This window comes from Anabrus simplex, chromosome 1, assembly GCF_040414725.1.
Source record: "Anabrus simplex isolate iqAnaSimp1 chromosome 1, ASM4041472v1, whole genome shotgun sequence".
Classification (NCBI taxonomy): domain Eukaryota; kingdom Metazoa; phylum Arthropoda; class Insecta; order Orthoptera; family Tettigoniidae; genus Anabrus; species Anabrus simplex.
This window is the reverse complement of record NC_090265.1, coordinates 1,404,611,457-1,404,631,018: the sequence shown is the minus strand read 5'-3', so window position 1 is coordinate 1,404,631,018 and position 19,562 is coordinate 1,404,611,457. Positions and strand designations below refer to the sequence as shown.

The window sequence follows — 19,562 nt, the reverse complement described above, 5'->3', positions numbered from 1 at the left end:
TTTTAGAAACTTTAGTCTCACAAGCTACAAACAATCTGTTAAAAAATAATACAGAACTTTGAAGAAATTTCCGACAGCATACTGTGACATACCATGTATGCCCCATAATTAATTTATTCAATATTACTTTACGGTTTTAATATGTCCACTGAGTCGTGGGTAAATTTAGAGATGCCTCTGTGTAGAAATTTCTGCTACTTATTATTACAATTTTGAATTGACATTTTCAAACGGCTGCCCACTTTGTTTTCACATGGCAGTTGAGACACCGAGCTTTAGTCTCCTAGGGAAACCACTGGTTTGAATGAGACAACCACAACTATAAAACAGCCTAGAGCAGGGGAAGCTTTCTCATTCGTTTGTCAGTTGTCAGGCCGTGTTCGTGTCAGTTGTGACGGCGAAAGTCTTTGTCTTGAATATCTTCAGTGAGTATATTACCATTTAGCTGAGACAGTGTAAAATGAACAGTGACTTAATCTTGAGAACTTTTAATAACACACCAACCTGGTGCAGTTTAATTCTGTAATTCATGGGAGTGAAAAGTACGCAATTTGTGGCAGTCACTTCTGCCCGCATTAGGAAGACAGGATTGCCAGGTGCTGTAGGCACGGCTTCGTTCGCATCAGTAAAGCGGTACGCACTGTTGTATGCATACTGAGGTCTGAGGTCTGAAGTCTGTGGTCTTATGTCACTGTGCCGTCTTGGTCTTGACCTGCCGAGCCTCTCGAAGTTATTGACGTCGTGAACGTCTCCTCGGTTCCAGCATAGCCTGCCTTGGGGTAAGCGCTGTTTCTTTCTGTCCGTTTTTAAGTTCCATTTAGTTTTCGTTTGGTGTATCACAGGAGTTTGCCCTAATCGCCACTATTTGTTAGAATGTGAAAAGCAAGTTTTGATTTCACTCTAAAATATTTTGTGCTTCCTCTTACCTTCAGTATTGTATTTGTTGAATATGATTTGTACTGAGATGCACTTGGTTAACTCCTTGAACTTAAGGCAAGGCTCTTGTCTAAGAACACTGATATTGTAGTTTGTCAAAGAAAATATATAATGTGTAGTGTGTATCTAGATTTGGTGTATAGCTGAATTTGTTCCGAAGTTAATTTGTACTGACGATTTTGTAAATAATATTTTTGAAAACCAAGGATCACGGTTGATTATTCCGGAAACTGCAACCTAAGCCATCTCCATGCCCTTGGTAGGTTCCCAGCTCCTTCCCACGTTCCAGGTTTATTATCGTCAAGTTGGTCCTACTGATATTTACCAGTGTTGTTATCGGCGGAGTTCCGCATAGTTCAGCTGATGTTTTATTGAGTGTGTAGTGGTCTTTGGTACTGTGTAATTGCACTTACTTTCCTCCCTTTACTGTGTTTTGTGTAGCCGCTGTAGAACGGTAACACATACAATTAACTTTGCAGATCGAACGTGTATTTACGTATGCCTAAACTGTTATTGGATCGTGAACCGCGGATGTTGCGAGTGTGTCCCGTACGACCGTTGATGTCGCAAATGGACAGTGATGGTATTTTACCCGCTGAATAGTAACAGTAACAAAGTTCTATATCTGTGTGATTTAAAATAATATTTTTTTAAATAGTGTTTGTATTCAAGGAACGTGTGTACATAGTAGTAAAGAGACACTAACGGTATCTTCATTTTTTATTAATACAACTTCCCCCATGCGGAGGATGCCACAAGGACAAAGTTTGTCGACTACACAATATTTTGCCTTCTAAGTTACTGTTGAGTTTGCTAGTGTGCCAGATAGAAATAACCACCACAAGGCTCAGGAATAAATTTGCAATGAATTTGGGATATGGCATGATGTATGGTTCTTCAAATGTTATATAGATAATTGCGGAGTATGGTCACAGAACCTCGTATTGCAGCGATAGCGATGTCATGAAGTCGTGTCCGGTTGAGACCGAGAGAATCCCATAGCTGTACAAGAAATTTAGGGATTGTGCCTCGAGCTCCGATCATGAGTCCATGGACAGAAATATTGTCTAGGTGATATTTATCTTTATAGTAGTTTACAGTTGGCTGGTAAATAGGAGTGCTATTTACAATCATCAAGATGGCAACCGCAAGTTATAATCCAGAGTATTGTGTCAACCTCCTATGTGCTGATATGGAGGAGTTATATGACTGATGTGGAAGCAGTACCGACAAAGATGAGTAATATGCCTTGAATTCTATTGCATGTTCTTAGATAGAAGGAGTCAGCTTAGTTTCATCCAGTGTAAATATAATTGAAAAATCAAATGTCAGCCCTGTGAAGGTGAGTTTGTTATTTTTTCATTTCATTTAAATGTAAATCCAGGGATGCATATTTAGCCCTTTGTTTTGTTGTGTTTGAGATAATTATGGGAAGAGGGATATGGATAGGTTTAGTTAGGAGTGTGTTTCTTTGCTTTATTTACAGAGTATTCCGTAATGTGTGCCTAGTAGGTAATTCTGGCGTTAGCTTCATCATGGTTGAGGCTGTGCGCCGTAAATTTCATGAGGGAGAAGATTTGCAAATCAGAGTAGGTTATTTTATTTACGTACGTAGTGCGTTTTCAGGAATTTTCTGCCATCAACGGAAGGGAAGCCAGCGTTGTAAACGAGGGTCTTTAATTTAAGCAGAAAGACCAGTAACCCGGTAGTAGAGCGAGATGGGATGTAAAGAAAGGCAGATACCACCTAAAGTGCAATGAGAAGGATGAAACAGGAGTAGAGGCCTGTGGAAATGATACATCAAGGGGAATAAATTAGTTATAGCTGCATTTTGGGAAATGGGTTAGAATACTCCCGGAAATGTGGAATTGCAGTCAAGAATCAAACTCCTGAGCTGCGAGTTTATGATGGCCTGAGTGACGTCTTGTTTAATAGAGGATTGCGCACCCGTTAGAATGAGATATGGAGGCCTAGAACATTATGTATGAGAGAAAGATGTAATATTTTGAGTAAAGTAGCAGCTGATTTAGTTAGATGCAAAGTTTCCCTTGGAACATGAAAGACAGAACAGGATAAAAGTTTCTGCTGGGAAGCACGGGAATCGCCCTTGAGAAAGAGCTCTCGAATGAATGCCTCACAACCGCTTGCTGGGTAATTTTCTGCAGGTAGAATTTCTGATGTTTACACATGACCGGCCGTCAATGAGGAGTGCGCTCTACCAGCTGTCCCATAGTGGGCGTAACCTACTCACACAGTCCTTTAACACTGCCACACAGCTGAGTGACCTCCTTCACAAATAATTTTTTTTTATACATGTGTTTTATTTTTCAGATGCCCAGATTTTCTGTTGTTTGGTTTGTTTATACTTGTGTATTGTGATTGTGTTTTATTTTTTCGTGTTGTTGTCCATGTCATGCCAACATTGAATAAATATTTTGCATTTTAATGAGCCCTATGCTAATTTTAAGGGAAGCCTGCTTCTATGCTGATTCATCTGTGACAGATTGGTCTGTCGGTAACTTCAGTGTAGTTTTTAAGATTAGGGAAACCTGGATTGAATGTGATGTGTATTATATATGTACTGACTCGGCTGAACAGTCAGCGTACTGGCGTTCGGTTCAGAAGGTCCTGGGTTTGATTCCCGGCCGGGTCGGGGATTTTAACCTTAATTGGTTAATTCCAATGGCACAGGGGCCATTTCATCCTCATCACGACGCGCAGGTTGCCTACGGGAGTCAAATAGAAAGACCTGCACCTGGCGAGCCGAACCCGTCCTGGGATATCCCGGCACTAAAAGGCATATGACATTTCATTTTTTGTATGTACTTATGTATATTATGAAACGAAACTAGCTTGATTTTCTTTTGTCGCGGAACATGTTATGTACGTTTTATGCGAACGCAATCCCGTTGGGGTAACCGGCATATTATTTCATCCGCGTCGATACAATGCAAGATGTAGATTTCATTTGATTTCCATTTGTATTTACATTGCTAGCAAATGTCTAGCACTGAACTACAAGCTTGATAAATTAGAAATATTAGAAAGAAGAATTATAAGGAAAATATTAGGTCCTCTAAGAATTGCAGAGTTTTGGAAATTAAGAAGTAACAATGAAATTTACCAGAACATAGAAAAAATATCAGAAACAATAAGAAAAAGGAGATTGCTATTTCTTGGACACATTTACAGAATGGATGACAATAGACTAACTAAACGAATCTTCAAATACCTTTGGGAAAAGAAATCTACTACCACCTGGATTCAAGAAGTCAAGAAAGACCTGGAAAGGAACAACATACGAGAAGAAGAATTATTGGAAAGAAAGATTTTTAGGAAGAAAGTCTTACAAATGGAAGGATTCCAAGGGAGGAAGGAAAAGAAAACAGGCACAAAGTGGACTGAAGACAGGAAAAAGAAGCACAGTGAAACAATGAAAGAATACTGGAAGTAAAGGAAAGAACAAAGGAGGAAGAACTGAAATTGTAACGTGGTCCCTAGAAGGCTGGAACGCAAGAAGAAGAAGAAGAAGAAGAAGAAGAAGAAGAAGAAGAAGAAGAAGAAGAAGAAGAAGAAGAAGAAGAATCGTCATCATTTTCCTATTTTTATTATTGCTCTTTATAATAATATTATATTGTTTAGTAGTTGCAAGATGTTTCAATTGTAAGTCTATTTATTATAATTTTGCACATGTAAATGCTGTATTTTCTGGTTAGATGGAAGAGAGGGCCTAATGGCCTTAATCTTGCCAAACAAAATAAATCCATTGTATTGCATTGAATTGTATTGTAATGAAGTCAGTATGTTTACTTTCTTTATCTAATTTGATTTCTTGTTTAGGCCTAATGAAGTATGAACATCAGTATGTTTTCCTACCACCTGCCTAAGTGATCAGTACTCTCTTCAGGTTTCTATATTTATTTTGATACTATTTTCTTCTTGATTTATCTACAAGGAAATCTAGATCACTTACAACTTGTAAACACCTCTTTGGATAGAATACTACAATAATATTAATGCTCTGATGCATAAATTAGACCACAATATCCTGAGGTTCACTCAGCCTACAACAGAATTGAGTCCCATGACAATTTTTGGATTAAAGTAGACTGGAGGCAGTTGCTTTAAGGGGCAAAATTAAATAATAGACTGGGTATAGATCTAATTACTCTATCTCATATGGTTGAGATTATAAATGGCAGAAGCCTTTACCATTCAGTCCATCATTGGTCTATCATTGCCTGTACAGAGACTGCCAAGTACAATGTAGTTTTCTATCATGTTTCTGTCTATGAAAGCAACTCTATCTACCTTACTTTTGGATCTTTAACAGCAATGAGAGAATATTGAACTTTTACTTAGATACATGCAAAGATTAACAATAGTAAAACATTAAAAATACTGTACCTTTAATTCTTGTATTTGTTGAGTTGCATCAGCAAGGCAAACTTCAAGATTATGGCGCTGGTCCTCAAGCTTCCTTTCACGGCAACGGCTATCCTCAAGTCGAACCAAAAGTTCCTGTTCTCGACTTCGACTTCGCTCTTCTTCTTCATCAGCCCGAGTACGCATACGGCTCATCTCTTGACGAGCTAGTTCTAAGTTGTTATCCAATTCTGCAAGCTAGTTACAACCGCATACAATTAAAATCATACAGAAAAAAATAAATACAGTATACAAGTAAATGTATGTACATATTGATATACGAAGGTTGGAACTTAAATAGTGGCAACACTAATGTAGACACGCCATGCAACGGAACTTAATAATGTCACTGATAGCACACGTTAGGTGCATACCTACCTTACCTAAGAGCACATGGACTCTCCCTTCCTACATCACATGCATACGAACTGATGAGAGGAAGGAGCACAAGGACTCCCCCTTCCCACATCACACACATGCGAACTGGTGAGAGGAACAGAGCCTCATATTAGCTGGTGGTCTAAGGCAGTGTTGTCACGTTTTGAACGAGGAACAATGGAAATGGATGTAGACTGAATGTGTCAGAGCTCGTACAGCACGACAGTTGGTACTTCTTCAAGAGGCTTGTAGATAATCTGCATTGCCTTATAGAACAGTGGCACTGTGGGTAAAAGCCTTCAATGAGGGATGCCAAAAAGTGGCAGACATGCGTCAGCCGGTTGTCCTAGTGTCAGTGAAGAAGAAGTGTATGCTCTTGCTGTGTTACCGGACACTGATCGATGCCACATGATTCGTGAGCTGGTTCGAGACACTGGATTAGTGCATACAACTGTGCTTCACATTCTGAAGGAATACCTGGGCATGAGAAAAATTGCATCACGATGGGTTCCGCGTGATTTGACAGAAATGCAGAAATGATTATGATACGATGCTGCTCGTAACCACTTGAAGCACTATGAGCAGAAAGGTGGAGCTTTCTTACGCCGTATCATTACGCTGAGTGAAACAAAGGCCAAATCATTCGAGCCACAACTGAAACGATCGAATGAATGGCGACATTACAGGTCACCACCAGGATCAAAAGTTCATCAGAAACCCGGCAATGTGAAAGTTACAGTTATTCTCATGTACAACTGTAATGGTGTTATCCTAAAGCATTATGTTCCTCCACAGCAGACCATCAATGTGCAGTATTACTGTATTACTGTACATTTTAGGAACACAACCTGCGACCAACTTTGAGAAAGGAGTGGCAACACTTTCTGCAGAACGCACCCGTCATTTTGCACAACAATGCTCAGCCGCATACAGCACAAGCTGTGGCTGATTTGTTCGGTCGATGGGACTGGGAATTGCTGTACCATCCACCATACTCCCCGGTCTTAAGCCTTCGCGACTTGCACTTGATTCCTAAGATAAAAATAATAATTTCGTGTGGCTATTTCTAGCCGAGTGCAGCTCTTGCAAGGCAGACCCTCCGAAGAGGGTGGGCGGCATTTGCCATGTGTAGGTAACTGCGTGTCATTGTGGTGGAGGGTAGTGTCATGTGTGGTGTGTGCGTTGCAGGGATGTTGGGGACAGCACAAACACCCAGGCCCCGGGCCATTGGAATTAACCAATGAAAGTTAAAATCCCCGACCCGGCCAGGAATCGAACCCGGGACCCTCTGAACCGAAGGCCAGTACGCTGACTATTCAGCCAACGAGTCGGACATTCCTAAGATGAAGACCCCACTTTGTCGTATTCGCCTCAGAACTGTTCAAGAGATTTGTCAGGCAGTAGATAGCTCCATTCGAACCATCAACACAACAGGCAGAGCTAAAGGTATCCTACGACTTCCACTTTGCTGGCACTGGGATGTAGTGTTGGCTACTGGGTGTATGATAGATAAGTAAAATTAAAAATCCTTTTTAATACTAATATTAAACTAAATAAGTTATAACATTTACTTGGAACTAGTTTTGACGCTGGTGAGTGTCATCTTCAGCCAAATATGAGAACAGGCAATCATAAATATACATATCATCATTATATCAATGCACGTATAAACACTCTTAATATGGGACTTATCTGTATCTGGAGAATAAAACTTCAAGGAATGTGATCGTTGCAGGAGATCTCAATTTACCAAATGTCAATTGGCAAGGTAATGCAAATGACAGGAAGCATGACCAACAAATGGCAAATAATTTAATATGGAAAGGACAACTGATTCAGAAAGTGATGGAACCAGCTAGAGGACAGAATATTCTGGACGTGGTGCTGGAAAAACCAGATGAGCTCTATAGAGAAACCAAAGTAATAGACGGTATTAGTGATCATGAAGCTGTTCTTGTCGTAGTTAAAAATAAATGTGATAGAAAAGAAGGTCTTAAAAGTAGGACTATTGGGCAGTACTACATGGCTGATAAAGCAAGCATGAGGGAGTTAAAAAAAAAAAAAAGATGATTGGCAGAAAACAGTAAATAAAAATGTAAACAGACTCTGGGATAGGTTTAAAACAATTGTTGACGAATGTGAAAACAGGTATGTAGCTTTAAAGGTGGTAAAGAATGGTAAAGACCCACTTTATTATAACAGAGAAATAAAGACACTAAGAGGGATGTGCAGACTGGAAAGAAATAGAGTTAGAAATGGCTGTGGAAGTAAGGAAAAATTGTAGGAACTTACTAGGAAATTGAATCTAGCAAAGAAGTCAGCTACGGATAACATGATGGCAAGCATAACTGGCAGTCATACAAATTTTAGTGAAAAATGGATGGGTATGTATAGGTACTTTAAGGCAGAAACAGGTTCCAAGAAGGACATTCCAGGAATCATTAATGAACAAGGAGAGTGTGTATGTGAGAATCTTCAAAAGGCAGAAAAATTCAGTCAGCAGTATGTAAAGATTGTTGGTTACAAGGATAATGTCCAGATAGAGGAGGTGACTAATACTAAAGAAGTATTAAAATTTACCTATGATACTGTACTAAAGACAATGGGTTGGGATATAGTACCATATCTGAAGTACTTTTTGTTTGCATGAAGGAGCTATACCAAATGAAGGGATGACCATTGCTCACGTCTACAGGATTTTACCTATTGATTGCCCTGCACGTGTCCCCCAGGTGGCGCTAAGCAAGCAACATTGACATAAGGTCGAATTGAACAACATAATGTCTCAAACTTTTGGAAATAACGGTTCTTTTCAGAAACACTCAACAATAGACATTTGACCTTCAGTCCATATTTTCCAACTAAAGGCTAAGTTGTGCCAAGTGTGAATATCTTAGAAAACAGCTGAACAACCTCGACATTCATATCGTCAACATTCAGGAGACGCACACCACAGATGAACAGGACTTTGATCGAAGAGGACAAATATTGGACTATACCCTAGTCGACACTATCCTCCATCAGCAGTATGGGATTGTCACCTATACCAAATCCAGTCTTACAGGAGTTCAAGTTGTTGAGTCAAGTGTCAAGGATCTTATTTTCTCTATAGTAATACAGGTTAATAACCTAACAGTTGTTAACGTGTATAAGCCTCCTAGCATCAGATGGTCTCCTAGCATTTTGCCAACCTTCAGCCATCCCTGCATTTACACTGGAGAATAGCCATCACACTGACTAGCAGTATGACACAGTTGATGACAATGGTGAGGCAGTAACTCAGTGGGCTGAAATATCTGATGGGCACTTTCCATTCTGCTCGCTGGAGAAGAGACTACAATCCTGACCTAACATTTGTGTCCAAGGAATGCTTTTATCAACCTCTCAGTATTACACATACAATATTGTCGAGTTTCTCAAACAGCCAGCATTGATCGGTCCTGTTGGAATCAGGTATTAAGATACCTCTGGTGACCTCAGTACCTTTACCCTGGTGGAACTTTATTCGTGCAAACTGGGATAAATTCTCTAAAGATCTTGGTAGGAAGCTGTCTGTTATAAATCTAGAACCAACTGTCAGTAACTATGATGACTTCATCAGCTTAGTCATTTCTGCTGCCAAACTGAACATTCTGAGAGGTTTCAGAAAATATAATATGCCCAGTTGGAAGCCAGGAAGTGAGGCTCTGTATGAAGAATATCAAACAACAGGCAGCCATGTAGTAAGTTCACAGCTTCTACGGTTATCAGACAAGGATAGGAGAGAAAAGTGGGAAGCAACAGTGAAAGACATGGACTTTGCAAAATTGAGCAGAAAAGCTTGAAGAGTCTTAAATCGACCTACTGGAAAACATTATTCTAAAAAGCAGTGCACTTGCCTGAGCCCAGATACCATTCCAAATAGAATGGTTTAAGTCACACGAACCAAGAGATATAAATGCCATAAAAAACTGTGAAACGTAAGCTCACTTAGCTCAAACATGGAACACAAGAGAATGAGCAACTGTCTAGGCTATTCTTTATTTAGGAAGTTGAAGCTGCTATCAAAATGCTGAAAACCAGTAAGGCTGCTGGCCCAAATAATATCTACAACAAATTCCCTCAAAACATAGGTCCACATAGCATTTAGTGGATCAATCTCTTTTTACTTACATCCTTCAGACTAACAACCTGCCAAAGCAGTTCAAATGGTCAAAGATGATCGCCCTTCTTACCTGGAAAGTCGGAGCAGAGACCTGAAAACTACCGTCCAATAGCATTTCTTAGTTGCATTTATAAACTCTTGGAATGAGTCATGCACACTAGGATAGCACCACTCATTGAAGCTGTAATCCCTCCAGAACAAGCTGGTTCCAGAAGAAAACATAGCTGTACTGATCAAGTTTTGGCTCTTACCACCCACATCGAGGTAGGCTTCCAAAAGAAGTTAACATCAACAGCTGTCTTTATTGACCTGACAAGTGCATATGATACTGTCTGGTGACATGGACTAATTCTTAAACTGCTGCAAGTAATTCCCTGCTTGGAAATTGCAAACCTAATTTCCAACATGCTATGTGGGAGAGAGTTTGTAGTATTCCTAGGTGATTAAAAAAGTCGTAAAAGAAAATTAAAAAACGATCCGCCACAGGGATCATTATTGGACCCAGTTCTCTTCAATCTCTACATCCATGACTTACCATCAACCATTCAACCACAGCTACTAAGTTCATCTATGCAGACGGCATTGCACTGGTAGCTCAAAGCAGAAATTTTGAGGATGGAGAAGGCATTCCTTTAGCAGACTTGGACAAAAGGGCAACATTCTTCCAGTCTTGGCGATTGATCCCAAGTGCCTCTAAGACCAAGGTTTCAGCAACTGACTCACAAACCATGAGCCATCTTGTTTTATACCATGGTGAAAAACTAAAGTACAACCTGTTCCCGAAATATCTAGGAGTCATCCTGAACAGAACTCTGAGCTCTGAGCTACAAAGAACACCAAGCTCTCTCACAAAATTGCTACTACGAATAACATCCTGCACAAGCTTTGTGGCAGTTCCTGGGGAGCCTCGGCTGACTGCTTATGATTAACGGGTATCACAAGTATGAAGGATGAGTTCTCCACCTAATCAATACTTTATTTTACATAGTGTCAAAATTATTTACATAATAAAACAGTACTGGTTTCGACCTGTAAATAGGTCATCTTCAGCTGCTAGAGAACCTACTTAATAGCGACTGTACAGAATAAATACTACTAAAATTAAAATTAAACAAGAATGCCATTAAATAAACATGATACCACTATTCTAAAATGACTTAATGTTAAGATATATACATACGGTACAGTTTTGGGGTTAGGGGGGTTATTTTCAAATATTACATTTACTGAGGCTGGAATCGGATACAGTTCTTAGAGTTAATCAAGAATCACTGATATTCAGATGTCAAGTTATCTGTGTTAAATGCCACTATTATGTCCAACGGTTTATGAGATCTTTGAAGTGCATTGTTGTGCCGAAAATATTCAGGGGTGTCGTGTTCCTTAGAATAAGAGGTTCAGCAACCAGTTCACGGACACATAGCTTATACTCAGTCTATATCACTGCTGAAAAATATGTTAACGAGTGCCACTATTCTAAAAAACTTAATATTAAGATATATACATATAGTACAGTTATGGGGTTGAAGGGTTTTACACTGGCCCCATGATTACCACATATTACATAAGTTCCGTTTGCTGAGGTTAAAACTGGATACAATTCTTAGGATTTATGGAGAATCATTGACATACTGGTGTCAGGCTCAGATATCCAATGTTAAATGCCAGTACCATGTCCAACGGTTATTCAAGGTGCATTGTTGGGCCACAAATATGCGGGGACGTTGTGTTCATTAAAATAAGAGGTTTAATAACCTGTTTACAGATATATAGCTCTTACTCAGTCTATATCAAAGATAAAAAACAAGCTAGTTTATATTAGGCTTCCTTATTGAGGTTTACGTTGCTGTGCGTGGCATATTGAAATCAGTGAAAGCTAGTTGTGGGCGCTCCTCTCTTCATACTTGCGTTCCCTTATGTAAATTAAAAAATAAATAAAAAATGTGTGAGCTGGATATGTCCTTGAACATGGTTAGGAGCTTTGATCTAGGAGACCAGCAAGTGTACTGGTCGGCCGACTTTTGAGGGATAATTTTAATCTAAACCAGAGCTGGCAGGATGAGTGGTCAAATTCAACATCTGGAACTAATGCTCACGAGCTAAATCCAACTTGGAAAGTAGATGTGACCTCCCAAGAAAACTATGATGTTGCCTCAACGGACTGAGAACCGGGCATGGACGCTGCAATTTCTTATGCCGTAAGTGGGGTTGGATGGATTCTCCAATGTGTGAATGCAGTAAAGATGAGAAACCATGGACCATGTCATCCTGCGCTGCCCTTTTCATGCCTACTCCGGAAGCCCCAGCGACGTCACTAACTTTTTAAAAAGCCTTAAAATAGCCTGTTCTACTAGCAATAGAAGTACAGAGATCCTGCATAACTCTACATCAATAAATAAAAGTAGTCCTTTTTCAAAATCAGGTGTATATAGGTTTTCTTGTCAAGACTGCAATAGTTCTTACCTAGGTCAAACAGGACATAGTTTTTAAAACAGATATACGGAACAGGTCAATGATATAAAGTACAACCGATTTTCTGCAGTCGGCCTACATACGAAAGAATTTAAACATAACTTTACTGAAATAGATCAAGACCTTGAGGTATTAGAAGTTCTAAATAAATGTTCTTTACTAGATGTTGCTGAAAACTGCTATATTTATTTAGATCAATATTTTAATACAAACTTAAACTTAAACGATATCTCCGAGAAACCAAAGATTTTGTTCGACTTTCTCATTGCATTTTTCAAAAATATTAATATTCCAAATAATAGACCTGTCTTTCATATTATGCGTAATACTTTCTCAAGCCACGCGCTTTCATTGCATCACCCTCCCTAATTCCCCTTCCTTCCACTCCTCACACCTCCCCTATCACCCCTCCTCGTTCCCTCTCCCTTCCTATCCCAACACTAGCTGCTTCCCTGACCTAAGTTTATCCATCACGCTCAGTTCCTCTTCATCACGCGTCACAGCTTTGCCGCCTCAGGTGTGTGTCATTCAGTCATAGCCCAAGCTCTCTTTTTCTTCACTATTTCAACTTTTATAAATATCTCCTTTTTAAACTGCAGGTCCCGCATTGAACTGCGAACATCATAGAAACCTTGGTTCAAAAGCTTGGTCTCCACCTTACACGTTACGTTACAACATAAAAACAATAGACCACAGACAACAGCACAGCCATGACGTAAAACTAACTTCAAAGCTCTCAGAGGAACATCTTACGTAAATTGAATATTGTATTTCTGTCAAAAACTCAAGAAAATGTTTACTATACTCTTATTTAATAAGTGACATCATTTAAGGAAAAGTGACTACAAATTCGAATCTTTGCCTATCAAGTTCATCTCGGACTTAAGCCAAGTTTTAAAGTGTTATATGTATTTTTAAAAGATTATGTTTGTTGAGTGCTAACTTGCGTCTGTACAATTTTAATTCACTCTTCACGGGTTGTTCTGATAATGACTGCCAAGTTCTGAACATGTGATTGAATATCCATTCACTATTTTATTTCTCTTTTTATTCTTATTTAATCATAATGCTATAATATCTTGTGTAATGTATATGTTTGTATGTATGTACCTATGCTTATTTCTCATATTTTGGCTGAAGATGATGCTAAATAGTGTTGAAACTAGTTCCAAGTAAACATGTTGTAACTTAACCATTATAACATTTATTTGTATTGAAAAGGTGGATCCTTCAAGTTACCTATCTTACGTTCTCAGTTCAATATGGATATGAAATTAAATTCTTAAATTTAATGAAGTGGAGTCAGAGATAAGGCTTTTTGTGGATGATGTTATTCTATATAGAGTAATAAATAAGTTACAAGATTGTGAGCAACTGCAAAATGACCTCGATAATGTTGTGAGATGGACAGCAGGTAATGGTATAATGATAAATGCTGTTAAAAGTCCGGTTGTGGGTTTTACAAATAGCAAAAGTCCTCTTAGTTTTAATTACTGCATTGATGGGGTGAAAGTTCCTTATGTGGATTACTAAGTATCTAAGTGTTAATATAAGACAAGATCTTTATTGGGGTAATCACATAAACGAGATTGTAAATAAAGGGTACAGATCTCTGCACATGGTTATGAGGGTGTTTAGGGGTTGTAGTACGGATGTAAAGAAGAGGGCATATAAGTCTCTGGTAAGACCCCAAATAGAGTATGGTTCCAGTATATGGGATCGTCATCAGGATTACTTGATTCAAGAGCTGGAAAAAATCCAAAGAAAAGCAGCTCAATTTGTTCTGGGTGATTTCCGAGAAAAGAGTAGCATTACAAAAATGTTGCAAAGTTTGGGCTGGGAAGACTTGGGAGAAAGGGAGCGAGCTGCTTTACTAAGTGGTATGTTTGGAGCTGTCAGTGGAGAGACTGAGTGGAATGACATTAGTAGATGAAAAATTTGAGTGGTGTTTTTAAAAGTAGGAAAGATCACAATATGACGATGAAGTTGGAATTCAAGAGGACAAATTGGAGCAAATATTCATTTATAGGAAGGGGAGTTAGGGATTGGAATAACTTACCAAGGGAGCTGTTCAATAAATTTCCAATTTTTTGAAATCATTTAAGAAAAGACTAGGAAAACAACAGATAGGGAATCTGCCACCTGGGCGACTGCCCGAAATGCAGATCAGTAGTGACTGATGATTGATTGATTGATTGATTGATTGCTTCCTTGCTTGATTGATTGAAGATGTATAAATGTTGAGGTAAGAAAGCTATGTATATGTACGTCTATGTAATAGATGGACAACAGTGACTTACAATATAAGACTGTGTAGATAGAGTACACATAAAAGAAAACCATGGGTCCAAAATATTTGGTTACGGCCTTTGTAGTGGAGGATAGAATGATGATTATCATTGTTGGCAAGTAGATGGTGTATGATGTGAGGGAAGTAGGGAATCTGCCACCTGGGCGACTGCCCTAAATGCAGATCAGTATTCATTCAGTATTCATTCATTCATTCATTCATTCATTCATTCAAACAGATGAGAGAATTAAAAAAAAGGAGCAGTTATCTAATGTTAAGGCTGGGTGCTTTCCTGGACCTGAACACCAGTTGATGTCTCACTTTGCAATCTCAAAGGGCAAGAGGATGGAAAGTATGTGGTAAATGTTTGAGGATTTTATCTGTGACACATTCATCAAATGAGGTTTGATAGTGCCTGGTGTGAAAGGGGACAGGAGGGGGTTTTGCAGGTACTGCGGTGGTCGCATATACGTTTAGCTAGTGTACTGCTAGTTACGCCAATGTAGAAAGCTGGGCAGAGTCTGCACTGAAGCTGGCAGATTATGCTGGATAAAATACATTCATGATGACCTTGTATGGGGCAAGATTTGGTGACATGCTAGTAAAAGTGGTGCTTGGTGAATGTAAATGGCAGGAAAAGAGGAAAGAGCCAGAAGGTTAATATGGTTCATAATGAGTGAGAATGGTTTCAAGGTTAGATGGGTACCTGAAAATGACTGTGGGGCTCCTTGGAAGAAGATCCCGGGTGTGGGGTGAGGATTAGAGAAGAAAAAATGCTTGTTTTAAATTTTGCGTAGAACTGTGTGATATGTGGTAATGAAGGGTATGAGGTTAGGTTGCTTAGGGAGTTTGTGGGACAGAGTTCATGGCTCAGGAGATCTGGCGGTCAACCAATTGGGTGGGGTAACACCTAGCAGTAAAAATTTCCTCAGGTTGTTATTGTTATGAGAGGTAGGGCTTTAGAGGTTGAACAAATCTGTTTGCCCCAGATGGCCAGGCTAAATGGTAGAGATCGTTGAGTGTGAGATGGGTGAAAACTGTCATAATGAAGATACTGCTGATGGTTGGTGGACTTGATGGTGTACTGAGTGGTCGATTCTGCCATCCTGCAGATGGAGATTAACGTCAAGGGAAGTGAAAGATGTGGGGGAGATCTCCCAAGTGAAATGGACACTGTCATTCGAGATGAGGTGGTGCAGGAATAAGTCAAGTAGGCTTGCTTCATGGTGCCACAGGAGAAAGATATCATCAATGAACCTCCACTAGACTAGGGGTTGGGGAGTTTGAGTTGCAAGGAAATCTTTCTCGAGTTTTCCCATGAAGACTTACCGTGTGTTCAAGTACGCGATGTTTCTAAGTCTGTCTGTGTGAGGCGTGTTGGTGTAAATCGAAGTGACATCAATAAAAACCAGAAGACAGCTAGCGGGGAGATTTGGGAAGAGTGACAAGCCTTTCAAGAAAATGACCGGTGTCACGAATGTAAGAGGATAGAGGAATCAGATAGACCCTCATGTGGTTTGATGAAAGTTGATAAGTTCTGAATCTGATCTTGTGCGGGGTCTTGGTTGAGGGGGGACATATGTGGTGGTGTCAGAGAGTTGACGAAGGGCCTCATGGTTATAATCGTGGCAGTTCACGATGACTGTGGTGGATCCTTTGTCAGCAGGAAGAATGATGATGTCCGGGTTATCTCATAGTCCTCTCAGAGCTCTGATGCCCTCAACCAAGAAACCACAGAAGATGAGATCCTGAACACCCACTTACACCAAAATCCATGGACTACACGAAGATCTATTTGAATCATTTATCAGCCTCCTCATCCCAAACCACACCCGTACTCCCAAGTTTCACATGCTTCCCAAGATACACAAAGCCAACAATCCAGGAAGCCCCATCGTTTCCAGCCAAGGTTCTTTCACAGAACCCATTTCAGCACTGGTTGACAAGCATCTTCAACCCTTCGTACGCTCCCTTGATTCTTACATTCTTGACACCGGTCATTTTCTTGAACGTCTTGGCACTCTTCCCAAACCCCTCCCTGAAAACTGCCTTCTGGTTTCTATGGATGTCACTTTGATTTACACCAACATCTCTCACATAGACCGACTTAGGGCCGAATCCTTCTTGAACACACGGTAACCCGGTATGCTGCCTCACACTCCCTTCCCCATCTAGCTCACACAATACGTTCTAACACACATTTTTTCCATCTTCAAGGGGCAATTACACCACTAGATTTGTGGCACCGCTATGGGCACCAGGATGGCTCCATCTTATGTCAACCTCTTCATGGGAAAACTCAAGAAAGAATTACCTGCAACTCAAACTCTCCAGCTCCTAGTACAGTGGAGGTTCATTGATGATATCTTTCTTCTGCGGCACTATGAAGCAAGCCTACTTGACTTATTCCTGCACCACCTCAACTCGAATTACAGTGTCCCTTTCACTTGGAAGATCCCGCCCACATCTCTCACTTTCCTCGACGTTGACCTCCACTTGCAGGATGGCAGAACTGACACCTGCATAAACATCAAACCCACCAACCATCAGCATTATCTCCATTATAACAATTTCCACCCATATCACACTCAACGATCTCTACCATTCAACCTGGCCATCTGGGGCAAATGGATTACTTTAACCTCTAAAGCCAATGCCTTCTACAACAACAGAGTGAGGAAGGCGATTACTGATAGGGGTTACCCCACACAATTGGCTGACTGCCAGATATCCTAGGCCACGAACTCTGTCCCAAGACTCCCTAAGCAACCTAAGCCCGTACCCTTCATTACCACATCCGGGTCTACACAAAATAAATTACATTTTAAAACAAGCATTCCATCTTCTCTCATCTTGATCCCACACCCAGGATCTTCTTCCAAGAAGCTCCACAGTCATTTTCAGGTGTACACATAACCTCAAAAACATTCTCACTCATTATGAACCATACCAAACTCCACCTCCTTCTAGCTCTTTCCTCTATGAATAGAGTTGCTAAAAGGCCTGCAGGTTACATACATCATTCAGCCACTTTTATCAGCAACATCACCTACAAGTCTTACCCTTTACCCCATACAAGGTCGTCATCACTGTACTTCATCCAACATTATCTACCAGCTTCAGTGCAGACTCTGCCCAGCTTTCTAGACTGGCTTAACTAGCAATATACTAGCTAAACGTATATGCCCATTTTCACACCAGGCAAATGCTGGGGCTGTACCTTAATTAAGGCCACGGCCGCTTCCTTCCCACTCCTAGCCCTTCCATGTCCCATCGTCACCATAAGACCTATCTGTGTCGGTGCGACGTAAAGCAAAAAAAAAAACGTATATGAGGCCACCACAGTACCTACAAACCCCCGACATACTTCTTGTCCCCATTCACACCAGGCACCATCAAGCCACGTTTGATGTATTTTAAAAAGGTAAAATCCTCAAACATTTATGTCCTACTTCTCCCCTCTCACCCTTAGAGATTCCGAAGTGGGACATCAACTGATGCTCAGGTCCAGGAAGAAACTGGCCTTAACATTGGATAACTGCTCCTTTTGACCATTCTCTTGTCTGTTGTCATTTCACTCCCTTACATCACACAGCATCTACTCTGTTGAATCCTTAGTTTGTATTCTTCCTTTATTTGGACTTCTTGCAACTTCCAAGTTTTAACCCTTGGTTTTTTCATAATAAGTTTCTGCATTTCATTTGCCTTATGTTTGAAGTCTGCTACCAACAATCTGTGGTCACTGTCCATGCTTTCACTAGGGATGACCTTTACATCTGTGATGTACCTGCCACCATCTTTATTTGTGATTACGTAGTCAATCAATGTTCTATACTGGCCATCCTAACTGTACCTTGTTATTCTGTGACTGTCTCTTTTTTTGAAGAATGTATTTTTGATTATAAGATCATTTCTTCTGCACAGATCTAATAGTTGTTCTCCTTCTGGGTTCCTTTGTCCAAATCCATGTGGACCAATGATATTCTCGTACCCAAGTCTGTCTACCCCAACTTGCGCATTTAGATCTCCAATAATAATAACATTTTCCTCATTAACTGTATCTTCCAGGTCTTGCCGAAATTTCTCTTTGTCTTCCTCACTGCAGCCTGTCTGTGGGGCATACACTTGTATGATGGTGTACTTAGTGTTCTCCAGTTTCATGAACATTTTAATGATTCTATCACTTTTGCAGATAACTTCAGCTGTAGCACCAGTCCTTTCGTTAATTAAGAATCCAACACCATTTTTCGCTACCTTCTCCTGTCCAATCCAGTATAATTTATAACCTCTACGAAGTGTCTTACTTCCAATCCCTTTCCATTTGGTCTCACTTAATCCCAATATTGATATTTTTCTTCTATCCATCATGTCTAGGAGTTCTTCTAACTTTCCAGTTAATGATAGAATGTTCATAGTTCCAATTCGGTATTTGGGTCTCTTTTTTATTTGGGGTTTCCTTTCTGAACATTGTATATCATCAGCCTTACGGTCATCATACTTTACAATTGTCTGAGAGGACGTGTCAGTCCGGTCTATAATATTCTTTCCGAGGCTCTTTTTCTTATTGAAAGCAACTGTACTCAATACTCTCCTGCTGACTTGCTAGGCCTAACGCATAAGAGGATTTTCTTTCAGGGTTTACTCCCTTAGCCTTTGAGGATGCCTTCCTCGTCTTACTTCTTTATTCATTTAATTAATTATAATTGTAAACTGGAAATCTTCCGATGTATCGTATCAAACTAGGATGGCAAACCTACGGAAGAAATTCTTCAATCTTCAAATCCAACATGCCAACCCACTTAAAGAAGATAGTCTTTGACCAGAGTGTTCTCCCTGTACTGACTTACGGTTGTGAAACCTGGATATTGAGTGAGTTTGTTAAGCAAAAACTCAGAACAGCCCAAAGAGCTAAGGAAC

The 19,562-nt window shown here is 40.0% G+C and overlaps 1 protein-coding gene across 1 annotated transcript in view; it reads right to left on the bottom strand.

Moving 5' to 3' along the window:
* Positions 1–19,562, bottom strand: part of Root (ciliary rootlet coiled-coil, rootletin) — a 461,920-nt gene that overhangs the window by 113,451 nt on the left and 328,907 nt on the right. Inside the window, exon 22 of the mRNA XM_067137854.2 lies at positions 5,344–5,559. Within this exon, the coding sequence (XP_066993955.2) occupies positions 5,344–5,559 (216 nt within the window). The remainder of the gene's footprint in view (positions 1–5,343; positions 5,560–19,562) is intronic.